This window comes from Harmonia axyridis, chromosome 3, assembly GCF_914767665.1.
Source record: "Harmonia axyridis chromosome 3, icHarAxyr1.1, whole genome shotgun sequence".
In the NCBI taxonomy this organism is placed as follows: domain Eukaryota; kingdom Metazoa; phylum Arthropoda; class Insecta; order Coleoptera; family Coccinellidae; genus Harmonia; species Harmonia axyridis.
Genome location: NC_059503.1, coordinates 38,282,858 through 38,307,151, shown reverse-complemented (window position 1 = coordinate 38,307,151; position 24,294 = coordinate 38,282,858). Strand labels below are relative to the sequence as shown.

Sequence of the window (24,294 nt, the reverse complement as noted above, 5' to 3'; positions counted from 1 at the left end):
TATGTACAAAATACGAATGTATATAATACTATGTAAATATCATCACTAATAATTGGCAATTATAATTACTCAATTGTTATGAAATCCATAATCTGTTATGAATTACCTACTTTTTAAATATATTATTCCAATATTCTAACTGGGTTTTTTCGATAGAATATAAAATAAAATCGAATCTTCATAAAGACACTTCCCCCAGAAAATAAATATATAATAATATCAATGGGTGTTGATATTAAAAAAATATTTAAAAAGCCTAGGAACACAGTTTGGCAACACCCCATTTGTAAACACTAAATGTTCTGGATCAGTGTGAGAGAGATATCGTATTATTGTAAATTCAAATCATCAGGAAAGTCATAAAATCAAAAAGAACAACATATACTCCTTAATCAATAAATTGAATATCTGATGAGTTAATCCTGCACATTAAAGGGTATCGGGTATCTCCTTAAATTGTTATCTCTCTAAATCTAAACTCTCAAGCATAACAAACATAGATTAATTAAAATGTCTAGAAAATAAAAATAAAGTTAATAATTATTTGCTCTATATTTACAGTATTATTTGCATTTGCTACTGTAAAATAGTAGTGTAAAATTTCTTTTAAATTTCTCTCAACACGAACCATACAAAACTCAACGAAGTTCGTAGTTCATTTTCTCCTGCAGTTTGGCTAATTTTTTTTTAATTGTCGTCCGGGAAAGTATCGCTTTTACTATAAGAAATTCATATTATCATGTTTTCGTTTATAATTATTTTGTATCTTATCAATCTTTTAGAGTTTACCTCCTTTCCACAGAGCCTTCAGATCTCATCTGCTGACTTCCCATGCGGTACAAAAGGTAACGACACCCACAGTGTCCTGTAAGTAGTACCACCGTTACCCAAAGCTCAGCTCGTGGTAGATTCAGGAACTTTCCTTGTTTTAGGTTCATATAACCCAATACCTGTGCCTTTTTCTGATTTTAATCCATCGGTTTACCAAATAGAGGACTTTTTTCCAAGGGAATTACGAAGTTCATTGCAATGACCATTTCAAAGGGTACTTCGAAATCGAAGATAGTTGGCATCACATCTGAGAGTTTTGCCAGGAGCTTTGAGTCTAATTGATTTAATATCCCAATGTGTCCAATCCATTTTCCCGGAGGGATATTCGATATTCTCATTGCTTTCATCGAGCTACATTTCCTCACATGTAAATGTAAGGGAAGTGGATCGAGTATAACCTCGAGCGCTGCTGTAAGAGTTGTGGGTATAGCTCCCGTGCCATCAATACAGGCTAACCAATGCAGTTAGTTTCTGTAGCCGGCTACGTGTGGTGTCCACAATGCTGAAGACACATAGGTGACAATGAGGCGTACTACTTCTGTGTATAACCACAGTACCATATTCGGTTTCATGTCCCATGTCTTTCCAAATAGTCTTTTGCATGGCTGCAGTAGCTCTAGAAAGAGACTTGTCTATATGTTTCCTCCACTCGAGCTTACTATCCAGAGTAACACCCAGATATTTACTGGAAAAGTTGGCCATTCAGAACCGGTCATCTGAGGTTAAGATTTCTTCTTCTAATGAATGGAATCTGTGTTGTCGTTGAGAGGTTGACCGTTGATCCTTCTTCCTCGCACCACCTATCAATAATACTGAGGACATTCTGAATCCGGCCACTTATTGAACTCTAATGCTTATCTCCCAGTCACCACTATGTCGTCAGTTTACGCCTGAGTATTGAAGCTACTCGCAGCGAGTCTCTCCAGAAGACCATTCATAACCAAGTTCCACATCAGGGACTCCCAGCTTCCCTCCTTGGGGACATCTCCTGCACGTCAGCATAGTCACTTCCGTTCCCCCAAGTCGCGCCAAGACAATCCACCACCTCAGCATAGCCAATATCCACTTTACAGTGGAGAATTTCACAGTACATATGGGGATATGCAGGGCGTCTTCAGTAGATCTATCCGCCCTATAGACAAACTGTTTATTGTGGAGCTTAACATTTCCTCTTATATTATTTTGTCCATGGTCATATCAGCCGATAGTATTTGGCCTCCGATGAGTCCTTCCTGTCAACTGGTATAAATACTACTCTTGCTTCCGTCCATGATTTCGGAGCAATCATGGCAGGAAAAAGTTCGTCCGTTCCCGCTGATTTGAAGGGTTGAAAGCTTTTTATCGCCCAGTCAATTCTTGCTGGGTTGAATTGTCTACCAGCTTTCTGATAATACCACCTAGATGACTTCCCAAACAATGTCATATCTTTCACTTTATCTTTATAGTCTCGTTCCTTCGGCGGAAACTGAATAATCCAAGAATTTCATTTCTGATTTTACAAAGACACATTTTGCTAGTTCTCGAACTATGCATTAATTATGAGATCTTTGGAAAATGATGCGGAGGAGTCCCTTGTGTTCCTCTACGGATGATGTGGCGATCAACACATCATTGATATCATTGAATTAGAAGTTGAGTCCTTGTGATACTTCATCGCTGAACCTTTAGAAGGTATGAGTGGCGTTTTATAGTCCAAATTTCAAGATTGGGAATGGGAACTCAAACAATCAGAAGGGTGTTGTGAAGGCGGCGGCCTCGGTGACGTGCAAAAGCAAACCCTTAAATACGCCAGGTGTCTTTAGCTATGATCAAGGAAGAGCAGCTGCACATGTTGACTACACCGCAGATATCACTTCGAATAAAAATTCGAAGTGATTTCATAGACACCTTTTGTAAATGACGGGAAAATTGTAAGGGCTTACGTTTTCCGATTTTCTCATGTCGAATAGGCAATAGGCATCAGGTTTTTTCTTCTAGGGGTCACTTAGTCTCAATCTTCTGATTGTCTCCGTTTTCCAGTTTATCGTAAGCCTCGTATTTGGGTGACTTCATGATTAACTTCCGCTTAGGCTGCAAACTTGGCTGGTATAGGACTTCTACAACGTACTAAAACTTGGTTCGGTGCTGTATTATACGCTCTATTAGTGATGACGTCACACACCGCCATTTTAGTTCTCCTGTCAGTGTTCGGAACATGGGCGTAACGAGGGGGGGGGGGTTATTGGGGACGTAACCCCCCCCCCATTGATCAGAAGGAAAAAATTTTTTTGGCAGAACAATAAAAAAATAACTTGGAAGATTTTGCTTTTTTGAAGTTGTTATTGTGGAATTACAGAAGTATCATTGTGAGAAGAAAAATATTTTTAAATTGTACTACATGAAAAAATGCTTATTTGAAGTGTAAGCAATTTTCTCATTCATCAGCTATTTAAGCAAGATACCAAAATTCCCTCTCTTTTCAGTATTATTTCTTACTTTTACAAGTAGAATAGTCTTCTCGCCCAGAACCGCGCCTAACCAAGAGCGAATAATACTATCATTTGAGGGAATCGGGGCACCGTAAGTGCCCCTCAATACTCGGCGCCTCTGGGCCTAGCAAGTCACTTAATTATGTTATTGCTTATTGCAATCATCCAGGGTTGTCATGTTTCATGTTGGGGTATTTTCCCCCAAATTTGGGGGATTTTTGAACACTCGGGAAAATTTGAGGGTTTCAGTTTTTCACTTGGGTGTTTTTGGGGCAAAAATTACAAATTTCGAATTCGATATTATATGTATTTCCCCACAACGGCCACAACAGCTCACATTCAGAATTCAAATTCAATTCAAATTCTGAGATCAGAAATTGCTGTGGGACTGCAACATAACTATGTGTGTTTTTTAACACCCCAAAAAGAATGGAGGTTATTACAAGAGCAATTAATAAACTGTTCCCTGAAGCCAAATCTACTCGTCTAAAACAACTCTGTCCAACTAGGTGGGTTGAGCGCCATGATTCAATATTACTACTTCAAGAAATGTTACCTGCTGTCCAGGAGGCTCTTGAAGAAGTTTCACAGTGGAAGAATGTACAATCAGCGTCGATGGCATAGCAGCTTTTATGTGCACTTCATCCTTTATAATCAGTTTGCAAGTGATAGCTAGAGTATTTTCCTTAAGTTAACCCCTTGATCGATTTTTGCAGCATGAACATATCGATCTTTTAAATGCTATGAACATGGTGACTAATCTAAAAGGGATGATAGAAAAAATCAGAACTAATGCTGAAGAAGAATTCGCAACCATATTTAATGCATTAGAGACTATGGCTGAATTACTCAGTACCTCAATAAAAGCCCCAAGAAGAACTGGACGACAAACTCTTAGGTGCAACATTGAAACCGACAATCCTCAATCATACTTTAAGATATCCCTATTTTTACCATTTTCAGATCACTTTTTGAGTGAATTAAATAGTCGCTTTCTGAAACATCAAGACGTACTGAAAAGTTTTGAGTGTCTTATACCGACCTCTACCAGTAATGCTGAAATCACCAGAACACAGGAAGAAAGTTTTAAAAAGCTCCTGAATTTCTATCAGGCAGATATTCAAATTGGTGATATCGCTGCCACTGGGGAACTCCATATGTGGAACGAGAGGGTGAAAGATTTGAAAATTAGCTCAAGGAAGGCAATCAATTATTACACTGCCTGCCATCAGGATATTTTCCCCACTATCAACACCCTCCTGAAAATTCTTACCACTCTTCCTCTATCGACATCAACCAGTGAAAGGTCCTTCTCTTCTCTTAGAAGATTGAAAACATACTTAAGGAACACAACTGGCCAGCAAAGGTTGAACAGGCTTGCTATGCTCAATACTCACAGAGAGCTAGATATCAATGCTGCTGAAGTATTGGACGAGCTGGCAAAAACACCTCGCCGTCTTGAATTTAGACTTTCTTGAATGATTGTATTGAGGAGCGTGATAGCAATTTTCACTTATACATTTATATTTTAGAATATTTTCAATCTTTTTTTAATTCGTACACGTATTTCATTGTTTATGAAGTGTAACATTCAATAGTATGATATATATTGTGCCTGTATGATCAAATAATTCTTTCAAAAGAGTATTTCACACAAATCTTCAAATAGAAACGATAACAATCCCCCCCCCCGCTTTTCACTTCAGTTCAGGTCACTCACTAAAACTTGCCACTACCCATCATAACCCCCCATGAGTCAAATCTAGTTACGCCACTGGTTCGGAATCCAAACAAACAAATTGTCATTCAAATTAGTTCGTTGTCGTTGAAGAAATTGGCTTATTTTGATAAATAAGATTATTTAAGTAACGATTTCACTATTAATTGATAGACAGAAGGAACGAGATTAATGCCAGTAAGTTCGAACTAGAAGTTCAACTAATAAACACGGCTTCTTACAAAATTTGGGGAATGATACAGGATTCAAACCTTCTGGTATTAACCTCGTTCCTTCTGTCTATCAATTAATACTGAAATCCTACTCTTATTCCTGAAAATAAGCCAATTCCTTCAACGACACCGTACTAATTTGAATGACAGTTTATTTGTTTGTATTCCGAACACTGACAGGACAAACCAAAAATGGCGGTGTGTGACGTCACACTAATAGAGCGTATTCCGGCGCTAGCGAAACTTTCTTCTACCATTTCGCAGCTATAGTTCTAGGTCAGTGTCTAAGTGGCTACAAATTCGAGCATGCGGACATCTACTTTAGATACATGGGTAATAGCTCTCTATTTTTATCATTTATTTATTCGGAAATTATTTTCCACAGAATTTGATCATATCTTTATATAGAATTAAATACTTATATCTCAAGCAGAGAAAACGTATTCAAAGTCTCAATCACTCATCCAAACTTTATGAAAAAAACTACATATTAACTACTCAAATTCTGTCCTAACTCTTTCTCTCAGTTCATTCATAATATAAGGCCAATAACTATATACCTTGGACTCAAGGTACCCCCAGAAAAAAGTCGATCAAAATTATATCAGGAGGTGCAGCCGAAAAATCTAAGGCAAATTTTCGTACGTAACATAAAATTCGACACCAATACGTAGAAAATGCTTTATTTTTCACTAGCTTGACTCGAAACTTTGTTTATGTGTTCAGGTATGGAATGGATCCCCATCATTATAAACAAGCTATTTTCACTTGAGATTACGTTTATGTGAATTTTATACTATGATATGAATGAATCCAGAAGAGGGAATAACTATTCCGAAATTCCTTTCTTTTGGCTCGCCCTTCGAAAAATTAATGAAATGAACTCATAATGAATTGAGAAATGAAAGACTATTCGATTGAAGTATCTATCACATAACATATGTTTAGACTAAAAAAAAATATTGAGTGGATTTAAAGAAAATGTTCTTCATATTCAACCTATAAATCATAAGCTACTTTATAGATATTTTCATGGGCGATACTCTTCTGAACTATCAAAGATCGTTCCTCCTTTGGCAGTCTCTTCGAGGTTAACCCATCAAGTTCAGTCTTCACACCCCTTTGTGGTCGCGTTGGAGACCTGCAGAACATCTCTCTTCAAAGACTCGTTCATCCAACGAACAGCAAGGCTCTGGAACACATTGCCTAGGATGGTGTTCCCCGGACCCCGAGGCATATAACCTTCATAAATTCAAAAAAAAAAAACATTTCTTCCTTCTTTCCCTTGGTTCTCACGATGTTCTCTGAACATTACAGGATATCTCCTCTCGTGGGAACCAGAACATAAAAAAAGCAATAAATATAAAATGAGTCTATTTAAAATAAAGTTTTAGTTTATATTTTTCCCCGGAATCAGATGACGAACTGAAACAATTCAGCGGAGTTGGAACATCGATTGGTACTTATACACCTCAAATTTTCTTTCAGATGTACCGAGTCTATAGGAAGGTGGATAGAAATTTGTGTTGTCAGTCTAAACTTATTGTTTGATATTCCCTAGAACAAATTCACAAAAATATAATATCGTTATCAGGGAATTTAAAGAACGAATTTTTTTAATATTTCAGTTATGTATTTCACTCTTTCAACTCTCCTAGTGGAAATTCGTTATTTCTAATTGTGAGAACTATAGTTTTCCTTCTTTCAAAGTAGAAGAAGGGGTATCTGACAAAATCAGGCACCAGAATTTCGTCGGATCAATTTATCGACCCTGTAAGTTGGCGCGGTTTTGCATAAAACTTAATTTGAAGGTTTAGTGTCTGCTCCGCATTCGACGAAACCCCTTCCTATGTAAATCAGGAAATCGGAAACTTCCGTTAAAGATGGACGACCGGATCGTAGATTTAATTTTCGCGGGTTCTCTGGAAAAACTTCCGCCCGTCAGTTCAAAAATAGTTCGAATTTTCACCAGTTCAACCTTCACTGGTAAGTGTTCTACGTTAAGAAATTTCCGGAGCATTTTTCTTGATTCCATGTATAATCTCTGAATCATTCCACAAATTTCATAGAATTGACAATTGGCTACAAAGGAAACTCTGTACAGTGGCAGAATTTTGTTATTTAACATCTGTCAGAATAAAAAACTTTTCTCTATTTCAGTATCGTAATGAGTCTATTACAGTTCTAAAAACAGTGCTGTAATGAACTCATTACAGCATCGTTTTCAGATATATTTTTCGTGTGGTTGCCTATGCTGACTTCCAATCCTATCAAATTTCGACAAACGTCAATAATTGTCAATATAATATAATTTGGGGATATAGTGAAATAATTTGCTACATTATTTGCAAATTCTCTTAATTCTGGTAGTGTCAAATCGATTTCGTCAGACATAATTCACGAATTTAATGGGTAATTGTAAGTTATGACTAAATTCGAAACATACGATTCATATTGAAATTCCGTAATCTGTCAATTTTCGTAACAGTCACACCAACTGCCAAGATACAATAAAAAAGTCACTAGGATATATAATCTGAATTTTTCATTGAATTTCGACAATATTTTACGAAACTTGACTGAAATAGAGAAAATATCGTCTAATACTCGTTGCAGAAGGCAATTCCAACACTCATGCGTTCCAAAACTCGCTCCTTCGTCGCTCGTTTTCGAATTTCGCATTCGTGTTGGAATAGGAGCCCATTCTGCAACTTGTTTAAGAATATACTATTCTCTATTTCAGTATCGTAATGAGTTCATTACAGTTCTAAGAACAGTGGTGTAATGAACTCATTACAGCACTGTTTTCAGTTATATTTTTCGTTTTGTGGTTGTCTACTCAAACGTCAGACTTCCAATCCTATCAAAATTCAACATCAATTATTGTCAATATAATATAATTTAGATTTAGTGAAATGATTTGAGACATTATTCGCAATTTCTCTTAATTCTGTTGGTGTTAAATCGATTTCGTCAGACATAATTCACGAATTCAATGCGTAATTATAAATTATTTCAAAATTCAAAACATACGATTCAAATTGAAATTCCGTAATATGTCAATTTTCGTAACAGTCACAGCAACTGCCAAGATATAATAAAAATGTCACAAGGATGTATGATCTGAATTTTTGATTGAATTCCGACAATATTCCACAAAACTATACTGAAATAGAGAAAATATTGTCTAAAATCTACTCGTTGAAGAAGGCAATTCCAACACTCATACGTTCCAAAACTGGCTCCTTCGTCGCTCGTTTTCGAATTTCGCATTCGTGTTGGAATAGAAGCCCATTCTGCAACTTGTTTTAGAATATACTATTATTCATTTATTTCTACATTTAATTATATCGTTTTTCTTTAAACTCTTCAGTACCCTTACAAATTAAAATTATTATCGAAAATTCAAAAGTTGAAATAGTATACTGCTATCATATAAAAAGGAAAACCAATGTAAAAATGAATTACAAAGTAAAGTTGAAATAATCATGGATTCAATATTTTTGATAATTTATTGTTAAAAGTCACTTCAAACCACTTTCAAGTATCCAAGTTCTTAAAAACTTCACTTTTACGTTGAAAATTTGTGCAGTAAAACTGTCTGCGCGAAAATTAGAAGTACACGTCTCAGTTTAGTTCTTAGTGGTGTTTCTGAATATCAAAACAGATTTTCAAAATTCCGATGTACAGGGTGTTGTTTCGAAGTTCAAACGATTCATAATTTTCGGTTATTGAATGATACGTTTGGGCTCTCAATTAGGAACATATTTGCCAGTTATAAAGAAGATATACCGCGTGGTTCGTTTGATATAGCCTCAGAAAGAAACGGGCAAAATTCATAAAACACCCTGTTTCTCGACTACGAAGACAGTAAGACCCAATAAATGGGATATCCCCAGAACCGCATTGGTGCCACATATGCACGTGTGAAGTATTTCCGTTTCCCAATGAAACACCCTGTATAACTGAAACTTGAATTCATGAAGCAAGGAATGATAAGTGTTATTTTCTATTATTGAATAGTTTAATGCAACATATCATTCGCTGTTGGGTAAAAAATTGATTATGATGCTCCTCAAGTACAATGGAACACAGTAGCGTAGAACACAGAGCAGAACCGTTTCTCCAAACTCTACAGTGCTAAGCTTCTGACAGATTTCACAGAGGCCTAGGAATGTCGAGATAGAAAACATAGAAACATAAACAAAACATAAACCAAAATAAACATGGCAAAATTAGTTTGAAAACTGTAGATTTGCTCTCTACCAGATGGTTATAAATTTATAGAGTGCAATTTCTTTACAATTTTGCGGAAATTTACAGATTACATTCCGAATTTTTGTATTTTGAATTTTTCATAACGATCTAAAAAAATTAACTCGTGTTAACCAAATGCTGTTAATACTAAACATGAAAAAAGATCTCATAACATTCGAAACGTTAACAAATATTCCGAAAACTAATTCAGATATAATTAAAATAAACATTTTCTAATATTTTTCTTCATTCAAATACAGATACAACAATGGAAAGAAACACACTAATGGCAAAATGTTATCCAAGAATCAAAGATTATTGTCGAGAAAAACACGGTCTGGAATTTCAGGTAAGGTATTTGAAAATAAGAATATCATTCAGCGTTATTACTCAGGGATTAAAAAAAAAAAGATTGTAGGTACGATTAGAATTTTTCTGGCATTTCTTTTGAATTATTTCTTTATAGCATCAACATAGTATTCCATAAAGTTGTACCCATACTTTTAGGATGTAATTCACAGCAAAAATATATTTAGTTTATTCTCTAGAATCAATTTCGATAATTATCTTAGAAGGTAACTTTCTAAAATGCTTCATGGGAAATATTTTTCCATTTCATGCAATGACAAAACTCGAATTGTTCAGTAGCACTTCGTTTTTATACTTGACTTGATCTCAAATTTTGTCTCATTTCAAATGAATAAAGATATTCTTTACTGAATATTCGATAGTATCTCGTTCTCGAGTAATTTGTAGTTCAATGCTAGGTTCAACAATTCAATTAAAACTATGTCTACATTTTTCAAGGATGTTTCAAAATGGCAAAATTGCTACTTTACTTTCATTCGTAAAAACAAATCTGTACAGATCAAAAAGAAAAACATTTAGAAATCGCTGACGTCAAGTCAGGAGCTTTAGAGCGCTCGTCATTCCGCCAATTGTGCATACGAGACTACATTACCCTATATACTATCCTGTGATCTCCGAGGGCGCAATTAGCACATGAATGAACGAACGCCTAAAAATTCCTATAACTTCAAGTCATGTAATGAACACCAATATAAAAACCAATGAGGAAATCGCTGATATAAACTCTTTTACGTCTGGAATTTTATCCAGCTAATCCTTCATCTACTCCGCCTCATATCCAATCTGAATGATACTTTTTATTCGCTTATGATATTCTTCGCTCAATCCCTAATAAATTAAGGGGAGTAATTGCTTTAGGAATATAAATCGCAATTCTTCATCTTTGACCTTTTATCAATTTTAAAATAATAGAAAGTAATAGATTATCTAAATAAAATTTTATTTTGAACTCTTATCGTTACAGTTATAATTTCAACATAAATTGGGGCCAAACCAGTTGAAAATCCTTTTATAAAAATAAAAGGATTTTCAACTGGTTTGGCCCCAATTGACAGAATAGAGTGAAATTTTGTCCTATAAAAATAGGACAAATTTTCACTCTATTCCTCATACTTTTTATTAAACTCAATTATTTATAAAATTTGGGACTCATGAATGTTTAATTAATCAATGAGCTTGAAAAGCATGTATTTTCAAAATAAAATAAAGAATAAAAAAAAAACCTTTCAAAATAAATATATTATTTTATCATAACGATAACGAGGCAAGGTACCTCGCACTTAAATTCACACAAAAGAAAAAATTTTAACTCAAAAAAAATATGATTGAATAAAGATCCCCTCCTATAAAAATTAATCTGCAAGGTAACAAGTCATAAAAATAGAATGAAAGTACCTAACTTTGTTGGAACAATTTTATTGATGATATGAAGAAGCTTATAAAAAACATCTCTCTATCATTATTGCTATCTGACCCGGTCGACTTCTTTCCTACGGTCGATCCACCATCGAGAATAGAGCGACTTTCAATCGTTCTGACGCCGTTACTAACACGAAATTTTGCACGAACCATCATTCTATAAATACACGCGAAATTTCAACAGAATCGGATATGTTCTCACTGAGATATTAAGTTTTTGTTTTTTGATATTTTTCTCGAATTTCCTGGGACTAGTGCTATTTACTCAAAATTTGGCACGAAGCTACATATACAGGTAACGTATCAACTCGATCGATCGATATTGAATGTTTCTTTTTCAAATTTATTCTTTAATTTTCTATAATTTTTCGCAAAGAGCTTGTTCTCTTCTCTATAGACATACAAAATTTCAACTCGCTAGGATATGTTGTCACTGAAATCATCATCATCATCAAGCTCTATCACTGAAATATCAGGTTTTTATTTTTCAACCTGATGAAAGGGGAACAACGGAACAAGCACTCAAAAAAACAACAATGATGAGATCAGTAAGAAAGAGTCGAAAAGGAAGATTTCTTTGATCACTAGGCCAAATCATGTCTTGGACGGCAAAAGCTAGATAGTCTAACCTGATTTCAATGAAATATTATATTTAAAAAAGATACCAAAAATTATTCGAGAACTCATCTATTCTACATAGTTTCTCTAGCACCAATACATAGCGGATATAATCGAGGGTATAATAGATTTGATTCAATGTTGATGTTATTAATTATGCAGCCTTTCACGTGAATGCAAATCATCAAACATTCCCTTTCATTGTACTTCTTTAGATGGTTCCACAAGGACCCATTGTACGACTTCCTCGTGACAACCAAGATAGTTAAATGCTGAACTTTCGGTAATTTGGAGGGAATTAATGACTTGAACATCTGTGTATTCCCATAACTCGAATTATATTGCGCTACACATAATTAAATACTTAGGTGGAGAAAATAAAAACATCGTACACAACTGGTGAAGCATTGTACAATTACCTTTGAACATTTCATTTCATCATTCGTTTTTAACTTTCATACGTGAATATTTTATTTCATCAAAAAAATTATATAATATTGTTCACTACCGAAAAATAATATATTTCATGACAAATCTCACATAAATTTCGGATAGGTACCTGAAAATGCCTTATGTTACAATGTCTTAATAAAACACAGTGGAGGAAATAAGTTCGAATTGAGCCTAAAAATGGCGAATGGGGCGAGGCTTAACCATACAATACGATTTACTGGTGAACTGAACTGACACTACGTCAAAAATAAATTATTGGGCCTGACAGATTTGTATATAGAACAAATTCAATTAATTGACTTAATGAAGAGGGTCCTTATTTTGAATAAATCCCAAAAATCAGGTAAACGGGGAATGTAAAAAGCCGCCATATTTAGGCTCAGAAAGCGGCAGCCAATCAAAAACGAGACCACTCGTGTCGCAACTGTGTTTTATTAATTTACTCTACCTTATGTGAATTGTCTGTTCTATATAATAATTGTGAATATTTGGAGGTTACTTCTTGTTTATTATTTCTAATGGTAAATCTTTGCAATACCTCAATCGAAAAAAAATGTAATCTGCCTACAATTTACATAGATTACGATTTGAAATATGTAGAATCCAAATATCAAATACAGCACTGCAAATTTTACATGTTTGTTTATTTCTAATAATATCAAAAATAGAAAGATTTTGTTTGGTTATTTCCATTAATAAGCTAGTAGGATCAATGCAGAGTAACAACTGATTTTTGTATGAAATTTCAAGAGAATAGATCTTATAATTTCTTAGAAAAGGTCTGGATGACAAACAAATGGATTTTTTCATTTGAATTCTGGTTTCCATACATTTCAAAATATAAACAGTGAATATTTTTTCATGGCGTTGATTTGTGTCTTGAACGATTCCAAATATTATTTTATCAGGAAATAGAAATAATATACCTAACAAACAAGTCACAGGGGATGTGTTCTTGGATGTGGCCAAATCTTTCAATAGTGTATGACACAAAGGCCTACTATACAAACTGCTTGCGGCCGGTTTCCCACTGTCCATGGTCCAACTTGTAGCCTCTTACCTGCATTCTTGCAAGTTTAGAACAAGAGTTGACGGAGTACTCTCTTCAGAGGGGACTCTTTCAGCCGGAGTTCCGGAAGGATCTCTGCTTGGCCGTTATTGTCTACAATATATGTATCCGACATGCCAAAAATGAAGAACACCTCCATGGAACTGCACGCTGACAAAACCGCCATTCTTGCCAGTTCGTGGTGTCCCGAAATGGAAAAGAAGAACCTACCTACAAGAAGCCATCTACAGACTTCAATCTTGGTTTACTCGAAAAAGAATTTAAGTAAACACTGACCAGAGCGAAGTCGTTTTTTTTTCAGCCGAAGATCCCCAAGGACACGTAGTGATGTTCGGTAGAAGGATCAAATGGAAAAACGAGGCCAAGTATCTGGGAGTGATTACTTGTAAACAACACGTCACATCAGCTGTGATAAAAGGAAAGACAGCAGCAGCAGCGTTGCAACCAACGTTGTAGATCCATCTACAGAGACTTCCAGTCGTGCAGAATACGATCCTGATACGAGCCGTAAATGCATCGTCTACCATCTAAAAGACCTGAGCATAAAGACCTTCAGTAAAATAAAAAATCACGCAAACTCCCTTATAAGGAAGGCTTGCGACTATGATGAAAAAGCCCCTAGAAAGCATAAAAGACCTCGGGTGACACTTCCTAGAAAGTGTGTGTTAAAGCCAAAATTGATTACACAAACCTTCTGAGTGGAATAGTGCCACCTGCTAAAGCAGATCAAAATAGTCCACCAGAGGTGAATTATATTGGAATTGAGCAGTAAAAGGCTGATACTGCAAAAGAGAAAGAAGTTCCAAGAGATATACCGAAATTATTCCGTCCACCAGAGCTTTTCTTAGAAAATTTTACTGTTATATCGCATTGATCCTCCTAGCTTTATAAGCGACGATCCATGACTCCACAGAAATAGGAAATTCAAGCCATAGGTACGCAGTCATCACCATTTTCCATCCAAAGCCGAATCTAAATGTGTGTACCTAATCCAAACAGCGATTTTTTCAATTAGCAACGGTTTCAAGAGTTGAATTGCTCTTGTCGCTGGACCTAATCCAGTGGGAATCAGTGTCTTCACCATAGATTATTAAAATACTTATGTGTTGCTACGTCACGCATAGTAACTAAACGAGACAGATAATAAAGACACCTATTTTCCATAGATTTAGTCAAAAGTCAATAATTTTAGGAATACGTACCTTTTTTTGAGCGCTCGTTCCCCGAAGAAGACATCACGTATTTTTGAATTATCAACTGGAATTGGTCCCAAACGATAAAGTTGAACTCATTGATAGTGCATCAGTGGTTAAATTCGATTCAGTCCATCCGTAGACAATATAAATCTCGAACGGAACAGAGCGAAATCCGAATATAGGAGTTCCATAAATATTGTCCTTCCAAATTTAATTTTCCTGTTAATTTCAAATCTACATATTTCATAGAGATTCAATTTTCCATTAAGATGGAATAGAATTCATGTTATGCTTAATTTCATATGTTGATCATCAGAACCGTAGAAAGTTCAAGAAGAAAAAACCTAATATCTCAGTGATAACAAGATATGTTGCAGATTTGAATTATGCATGTGGATGTTCGATAATGTTTTCAAGCCCTGTACAAAATTGTATGTTTATCTCGTTACTATAGCCATAGAGAGAGACAGAGAGATTTATTGCTGGTTATTACAAATATAACATTAATTTTACACATCATTGAAGGTTAATTCAAAAACCATGAGTTTGTTGGGATTTACTCAGTCTTAAGCAGTCCTAATGAGTAACTTGTTTCATGTACTATATACATGCATATCTGATTGCAATGGAACAGATATTTGTTCTTATTTTTGTGTACTTATAAAGAGTGAGTCTTTACTTATAGGTACACATATTTCAACCAAAGATTCCTGAGGTCAAAGGAAACACTTTTTTCCTTCACTTTTTTTCCGATTCGATTTTTTTCTGAGTTAGTATAGCGAGTATTCTGGTGTTGACCAGACTGATGGAATTTTATGTTCGGAAAGCTTCATCACATCAATAAAAAACTATATTCCAAGAATCATTTCCTTCGATTGCATTTTATTTGCGAGATATAACTATCTCGCAAATATATATTACATTTTTTTATTTTTTCAGACGACCCGAATAGGAAAAAATGGTAAAGGAAAATAGTGCGTCCATTGACGTCAGGAATCTTTGGTCGAAATATATGTCCAAGTCAAAGACTCACCCTGTGTACCTCCTATTCGTAAGATAATGGCAATTTGAATCGATGTTTCACGCGAAAATTTGATAAAAGAATGAACGGATAATTCCAATTTTATTCAAAACATTCAAACACTCATCAATACAAATCTTTCTTAGGGAGAGTTTTTGTTGCAAATAGCACCCCCAATATCATCCTGGAAATTTAGAATGCATGCAAAAATGAAAGTTCATGCAAATATCGATTGACCCCCTGTAGGAGGTCATAGTCGTACCATCTTGTACCGGCCTTAAAAGAGTATCAAGGTCGAACGCAAATGGATAGAATTCTCCGAAAGGGCGACGAAAATACTTTCAGACGGACACGAAGAATGTTTGTTAATGGTTTTTAAAACTAAATAGAAACAGAAATGGATTCCTTTTTCGGAAGAACCAACCTATTTTTAAGAAGTCGAAACTAAGTTTCCTTTGGTTTTCTTCAAACTGTCTGCCAGTGGCGCATCAAGGAGATCCGTTTAAAAAGAGTAAATACCCCCACAAGCATCGTGGAAATATTCATAATTGCAAAGAAGAATCAGCTTTCAATCAAGAGTAAATGCTATTAGTTCAGCTGCATCGTTAACAAATATGAACAATTACCAGTGATCAAAATTATGAAGTAAACGCATTTGCCCCAAGTGTATTTATACTTCTTGATCACTATAACGTTTTCTGGCTGTTTTTGTTTAATAACTGTGATATGCGTATTTTGTTTGATTGTTTTCACTATTTTTGTTATGTTATATCGACTATTTTCATTTTTGTACCACATCAATGAGGCCTCCAGCCTAATAAAACAAAACTAAACAAATTTTTTTTAAATTATGTTTTTTTTTTGTAATTGTCAAGATTATTTTATATTAGTGTTCTGAGAGGTAGTGAAGAACTTACAAAAAAGCTGAATAGTTATGAAAATCGTAAATTACTAAACACTAGAACTGTGTTTAGAATTTTTGTTGTATCAGGTGTGTGAATAAGTCTTTCCCGTTTTTTGTAAGAGATGGCGCCACCAATACTGTGCGAGTATTTAATGGTTACATATGTCATAATCAAAGCTTATTCATCTGTCAACAATTCCACACTAACACATTAGTTGAAATTTTTTCGCATCATAAATTGAAATCGTGAAAATGTCGAAATTTGAGCCGAGTCGACGTCATTTGCGGGAAGTTTCACTTTATTGGTTCAATTTGAAGAAATCTGCTGCCGAGGCGCATCGGTTGCTTCAGGAAGCTTATGGAGAAGGTTGTGTCGATGATTCAAGTGTTCGCGGATGGTTTCGACGCTTCAAAAGTGGCGATTTCGACGTGGAAGACAAGGAGCGTTCCGGGCGGCCGCAAATCTTTGAAGATCAAGAATTGGCGACTTTGCTTGATGAAGATTCGTGTCAAACGCAAGAAGAACTTGCTGAAGCATTGGGAGTTGACCGAACAACCATTTCCAAGCGTTTGAAAGCCATGGGAATGATCCAAAAGCAAGGAAATTGGGTGCCGTACGAACTGAAGCTGAGAGACGTCGAACGGCGTTTTTTCACTTGCGAACAGCTGCTTCAACGACATAAAAGAAAGGGTTTTCTGCATCGTATCGTGACTGGCGATGAAAAGTGGATCCGTTACGATAATCCGAAGCGAAGAAAATCATGGGGACTACCCGGCCATGCATCATCATCGACGGCCAAGCCAAATATTCATGGCGCCAAGCTCATGCTCTGTATATGGTGGGACCAGTTAGGTGTGGTTTACTATGAGCTTCTGAAACCGAATGAAAGGATCACAGGCGAGGTCTATCGACGACAATTGATGCGTTTGAGCCGCGCACTACGAGAAAAACGGACACAATACTCCGACAGGCACGACAAAGTTATTTTGCAACATGACAATGCTCGCCCACATGTTGCACAGCCGGTGAAAACATACTTAGAAACGCTCAAATGTGAAGTCCTACCCCACCCGCCGTATAGTCCAGACATTGCTCCGTCTGATTACCATCTCTTCAGATCGATGACGCATGGCCTGGCTGACCAGCACTTCCATTCCTACGAGGAAGCCAAAAAATGGGTGGATGACTGGATAGAGGCCAAACCGGTCGAATTTTTTCGCAACGGGATTCGTATGTTGCCAGAAAGATGGGGAAAAGTTGTAGCTAGCGATGGCCAATACTTTCAATAATTCATTTGTAACCATTTTTTCACAATAAAGGCTCAAAATTTGAAAAAAAACGGGAAAGACTTATTCACACACCTTATATTTATATTGTTAACGACTAACGCACTAAAAACAATTCAGAAAAAGTTTTTCAATGGAAAAAACATTATGTCTCTAATAGATTTTCTTTTAATGTTTATAATTCAGCATCATTTAGGTATTCGATCGGCAACCTTCTCGAGCATTCGGAGCATCTTCCAGTCTATTTACAGTCGAGCAGCTGGGGACTCGGCCGCCCTACTGTAAATCAAAGACTGAACTTGACTGCTCGACTGGAAGATGCTCCCATCAATGCTCGAAAAGGGGAATCTGGCGAATGGCGGGTTTAAGGGGTTCTCAAAGATAACAATAAAATTCTAATTTGTTTGCCACCAGGTCTGTTCAGTAGTTGAAAACCATGTTGTCAAAGAAATAACATTATTGCTTTGTGTCAAGTATCATGGTTGAACGCGTGCTACTTCACACTTCCTAAAGCCGACAAAGTTGCTGACGGATGCTGGGATTGCTCGGTTGTGAAAAATATGCAATTATTATACTCGAAAAGAGTTCCGATGCAATAGGAACATCTGGGTTCAAAATTTTCGATTGAATAACAGAATTCTCAAACATCAATTTGTGTTATCATCATTCACGTGTTTGATTGATTGGAGTTATGATTCTTCGTATGATTTCGAATTCACAAAATTGGATTTAGAAGCAGCCAACAAAATAATGATCCTGTCAATATGTGCTCATAAGGGCCCCTAGCGGGAAAATTTTGGGGTAGTTTTGATTTCTTCGATTCTACATGTTTTTTGGGTGCTGAATCCGAATGTGAAGTTTGCCACCAAAGTTTCGTGACGAAACAATGAAAAAGATCAGTTTTTGGTGTTTTTTTTTAATACAACTCAGAAAATATTAAGTTTTCTTGAATGACCTTTCAATAGACAATGCTTCAACATAAGTTTCACAAACTCTGAGCTTCTGAACTATTTCACAGAAAGAGGTCCGTTCTTATTGACTCACTCTGTACCTATATTTTTTATATTTTGTAGGTACCTTTATCGATTTTTAGTACTTAGTTTATGTCTTCATCAATGACACTTGATATATTTCATAGGTGGTAGATATGAGATGGGGAGTACGAGATGAAGCAACAGACGATCACATGACAACAGAGCTCTGTATGAAGGAAATCCAGAATTGTCAAAGGCTTTCCATGGGTCCTAATTTTGTAGTAGGTATCAAATAAGTCAAATATTTGTTCATAACCACCACAAATGTAATGTACCTACTTATAATTATTGAACTCTAGTCATCATGTGGAAACTATACAGAGTCAGTCTGTTACAGTGTTTTTTCAGGGTTTTTGAGGTGACAGAGTATCTCCCGGAGCTGTTCAGGTGTCGCCGGGGGAAAATTGAGGGCGCCTAGATTGAGTTATGGCCTTCTACTTTCCGACCAAAAAATTCGCTTGGTCAAAATTCAAAGTGCCGAATGAGAAAGTAAAGTAATATTTTTCCAAAACGTTCGGATTATTTGCTACCCCACGACACTTTGAATTGCCTCCATTAGTTAAACCCTTGGTTAAACCTTCATCAATTTTTAACCCTCTTATAAAATAGAATACTTTTTTCTTCGCCATTTTTTCAAGTTAGGCTGAAATTAAAGAATGCAGGCTGTTAAACCAAAAAAAAGTTCAAGTTTAATATGATCATTCTAAGTTATATCTTTGCTGATCCCTTAAACTATACAAATTCAACATTATGAAAGCAAATCAACATAATCCAAAGTCAGTATAAGAAAGCTCAATTATTATTTTAGAAAATAAAATTATTTTAAATTGTTTCTGAAAATCTTAATTATTGTTGATATTCAAGGTTGAAGAAAGAATGCTATCAATCAGTGAAAATTTCGAAAAAATACACCTTACCCTGAGCAAAAAATGCCTTGAACACAGCTGAGATACTGATTTTTTTTTTTAATAAATGCAAATGAAACTTTTTTAACGACTGCTATTCAATTTCTGAATTAGATTTTAGGTAATAACCGAATATTAGATTTCCATAACTCGATATAGAACAATGAAACACCGTTTTGTTTATATTTTGGCAGTGTTTCATTACATCAATTGATATGATGTTTATGAAATATCCCTGCTACCTAAATAGAGAATGAAATTCTATGTGTGAACCCAATCGATTTTCATAGTTTTTTTTCATAGTTATATTTACAATTTATTAGAAACTTTATTTTCATATTTCATTAATTCCTCTTACTATTTCCCAATGAAAATTAATGTATACGTCAAGCCAGCTTTCAAAAACAGGTTGGGGGGCAAAGTGAAGCGAAACTTTATTTCTGCTAATCTTGTAGCCTTAGTATGTCAAATTTTAGGGGGGTGGGGGATGCGGTCCCCAAATGCAACTCCTCCATAGCGTCGCCACTGTTTGAGGCTCACTGGATTAATGAGGTGATAACAGCCAGTTGAGCAAGTGCACTTCCACAGTCCTCTGACTTCCACTATGCAAAATGAAATTTATTGCAATATCAATAGATCTGGCAACAATCATCCTAACAAGTAATATACAGGGTCTTTCACGAGGAACCTCACCCATATTTATACGGGAAACTACTGAACGTATTTTCATGAAATTCAGCACTTATGAGTATTTCACCATGCTGATGAAATCTAAAATATTTTCAAGGCATGAGCACATCTGGTTTTTCCGGAAATGACGTCAACTTCCGTTTTTAAAATTAGAACACCATTTTTTTATTACAGAAATAGATTCCTTAGAAAATTTCGAGTTATTTTGATGTAACATTTTTCAGTTTTGGTTGGAAAATTCTCTCTGAGCGGGAAAATTCGAAAAAAAAATCGAAAATAGAGCTCCGCTGAAACAAGAATAACTTCGAGGTTTTTGGATGGAAAATTTTCATTTTTGGGATTTTTCAAGATGTAAGATTGATGTATCCACTTTAAAAATTGAAATCGCGATTCATGATACAGGGGGTGAAAAAATCGCTTTCAAAGTTAGGGATGACAAAATCGTGAAAAATCAATTTTTTCAAATTAGAACCCCATTTTTTTATGGCAGATATTGAATCTACGTTAAAAAATAATGTGAGTGTATGCATCACACCCTTGCCCTAAAGTGGATATTTTCTGAGTTATTCACAAAAAACTGTTTTTCGTCTTGAATTTTCAGCTATTTCTTTTCCCTTCACGCCAAAATGATGAAATTTTCAGGAACTGTTACTTAAACCATGTTTTAGATTTTACTACCCTAATAACAAGAGAAAAAAGTTACAGGTTGTTCCTAAATAGATGGCGAATTTTGATTCGAATTTGTATCGGAAACCTCTTTATTTCAACTAATCGGCCATCGGTTTTCTCTCCAGTGATAAATAAATAATTCCTTATGAACCATATGCAAAAACTTACCATGTTTTACATTCTTTTTTTTTTAATGATAGATATCATTAATTACATCTGCCAAATTCCTCTTTATTCAGTAGCATTTTGTGTTTACTATTAATTTGGTGATAATTCGTATTAAGTTATAAAATCGATCACTATGCCTAATTTTACCAATGAAGATTATTTAAATCTCATTCTACTTCATGGAGAATGTAATAAAGTTGTAGATAGAACGATTCGACTGTTCATTGAGAGGTTTCCTGACCGACCAAGACCAACGAGAGATACCATTAACAGAACCATGACAAACTTGAGAAATGTCGGATCTTTCGTTAAGAAAACTATACACAGAGAAAAAAGTGTAGTAGAAGATGAGAACAACGAAATTACAGTTCTTGCATATTTTCGTGTGAATCCTCAAAATTCTCTCAAAGATGCCGAGATTGATCTGGGATTATCTCAATCGAGTGTTTGAAGAATATTAAAAAAACATAAAATGCACCCATATAAATTCAATAGGGTGCAGCATTTGAAGGAAACTGATTTCGTCAGGAGAACAGAGTTTTGCGAAGCTATGATGATTCGATTTCAAGAGAATGAAAACTTTTTGGACTGTATAATTTGGACAGATGAATCTAAATTCACAAAGAATGGTTCTTTCAATAGGCATAACAGTCATTATTGGGATGAAGAGAACAACCACCACTTCAGACAATGGAACTTTCAAGAGACCTGGAGTTTCAATGTTTTTTGCGCCATCAAAAATAATGCAATTCTCGATGTTCACATTTATGATGGGACTTTAACTGGTAAGATAGAACACTACATATGTTTGCATTATTTAAAGAATGTTCTTCCTTAGGAGATAGATATTCTGACATATTGACTCAAATAATTGAGCCGCTAGTACAGAACCATAATGACTTATGGTATCAACAAGATGGCGCGCCTCCACACAATTCACTCAATGTGTCAAATATCCTCTACAGGCTATTTGAAGATCGATGGTTGGCGAACAATGGTCCACATCTTTGGCCACCACGTTCTCCCGATTTAACTCCTTTAGACTATTATGTTTGGGGTAGGATAAAAATATTGTCTACTCAACTCCCCTGACTGATAAAGAGGACTGCATAGAACGAGTCAGAAATGCGTTCAGGTTTGTTTAGATTTTTAGATTCATAGTTTTGAAACTCAATTTGGTTTTTAAACACTTTTGCAGATCTCTTCCTCTCGATGAAATAAGAAGAGCAACGCACGAAGCATTTCTGAGACGTATAAATAAATGTCTAGAAATTAACGGTCAAAACTTTGAGGATCTTCTCTAGTTATAACTGCGAGAGTTTGTCATGGTTCTCCTAATAGTAACTTGAAGTCGGTTTCAAGAAGGGGTGAAAAATCTACAGCATGGTTCAAATAACAGTTCCTGAAAATTTCATCTTTTTGGCGTGAAGGGAAAAGAAATAGCTGAAAATTCAAGACGAAAAACAGTTTTTTGTGAATAACTCAGAAAATATCCATTTTAGGGCAAGGGCGTGATGCATACACTCACATTATTTTTTAACGTAGATCTCAAAAATGAAAATTTTCCATCTAAAAACCTCTAAGTTATTCTTGTTTCAGCGGAGCTCTATTTTCGATTTTTTTTCGAATTTTCCCGCTCAGAGAGAATTTTTTAATCAAAACCGAAAAATGTTACATCAAAATAACTTGAAATTTTCTAAGGAATCTATTTCTGCAATAAAAAAATGGTGTTCTAATTTTAAAAACGGAAGTTGACGTCATTTCCGGAAAAACCAGATGTGCTCATGCCTTGAAAATATTTTAGATTTCATCAGCATGGTGAAATACTCATAAGTGCTGAATTTCATGAAAATACGTTCAGTAGTTTCCCGTATAAATATGGGTGAGGTTCCTCGTGAAAGACCCTGTATGTATTTTAATAAATCATAGAGCTGTGGGATGTATGTTCACACAGTTCTGCGTTATCTCGGTGGTGTAATGAAGAACAAGAGTGCACTATACCATTGAAATCATTTAAATGCTTATAATTTCACCTAAGCTGAATCTGGAAGAATGGTAAATAAAATTTTATTATATTTGATGAGAGGAATCTATAGTCATGATAATATACAATTTTAAGACTCATCCTGTATAGGTGACTGGGATGACATCCAAATCTCTAGTGACGCTTTGTTTCGAAATTCGTGTCAGGAATGTGGTTGGAATCTAATTTTCATGGGGTATTCTGGTATTCTCATCAACTTCATAATGAAAATATTTTCGGTCACACAAGGTATTCAAACGTATTTTTCTTTACTTTTCGGTTTTTACATCAAAAATAAAGATACTTCACACCAACCTACACTTAGAAAGATATATCGGTTTTCGAGATATTCACCATTCCGAGTGACAAATATTGAAAAACATAACGTGTTATGCTATATATCTTGAAAACCGACAATTTTTCGAAGTTTAGGTTGGTATGAGGTATCTTTTATTTTTCATGTAAAAAGAAACTGATTCCACTAAGTTGGAATCCACTCTTAAAAACTGAACACCCTGTGTGACCGAAAATATCAAGGAGTGCTCAAGCAATAAGGCAACTTTTATAAAAAACTACATTTCTCTTTGTTCCCCAACTAGACATATGGAGCACTACAGGAACGTTTATAATTTTGAACAAAATAATTTTTCAAAATTCATTCTAGGTTTTTCTTGGACAAAAGTATGGGTATCGACCTATACCAACTTATATCCTATCATCAGAACTTCAGATGATCAGAGATGAGGTTGCCAATACTGGTGGTGACCCAACAATAATCGACACATGGTACAGAAAAGACAGTAATGCCGTTCCTCCAATCTCTGTTCTTCAACCAATTTCTTCCATTCTCATCAATTTCAATAACAAGGTGAGCTTCAGAAAAGGACTATTAATTAAAAATTCGAGAATAGCACTGGCTTTGCCTTGCTTATTTAACCCTTGGAGACCACACAACTTTTTGAA

At 35.3% G+C, this 24,294-nt stretch overlaps 1 protein-coding gene across 1 annotated transcript in view; it reads left to right on the top strand.

Annotated features, from left to right (window-relative positions):
- Nucleotides 1-7,026: 7,026 nt before the first annotated feature.
- Nucleotides 7,027-24,294, top strand: part of LOC123674558 (NACHT and WD repeat domain-containing protein 2) — a 41,066-nt gene continuing 23,798 nt past the window's right edge. Inside the window, exons 1-4 of the mRNA XM_045609463.1 lie at nucleotides 7,027-7,235; nucleotides 9,767-9,855; nucleotides 18,981-19,097; nucleotides 23,996-24,199. Of these exons, the coding sequence (XP_045465419.1) occupies nucleotides 7,133-7,235; nucleotides 9,767-9,855; nucleotides 18,981-19,097; nucleotides 23,996-24,199 (513 nt within the window). The 5' untranslated portion in view covers nucleotides 7,027-7,132. The remainder of the gene's footprint in view (nucleotides 7,236-9,766; nucleotides 9,856-18,980; nucleotides 19,098-23,995; nucleotides 24,200-24,294) is intronic.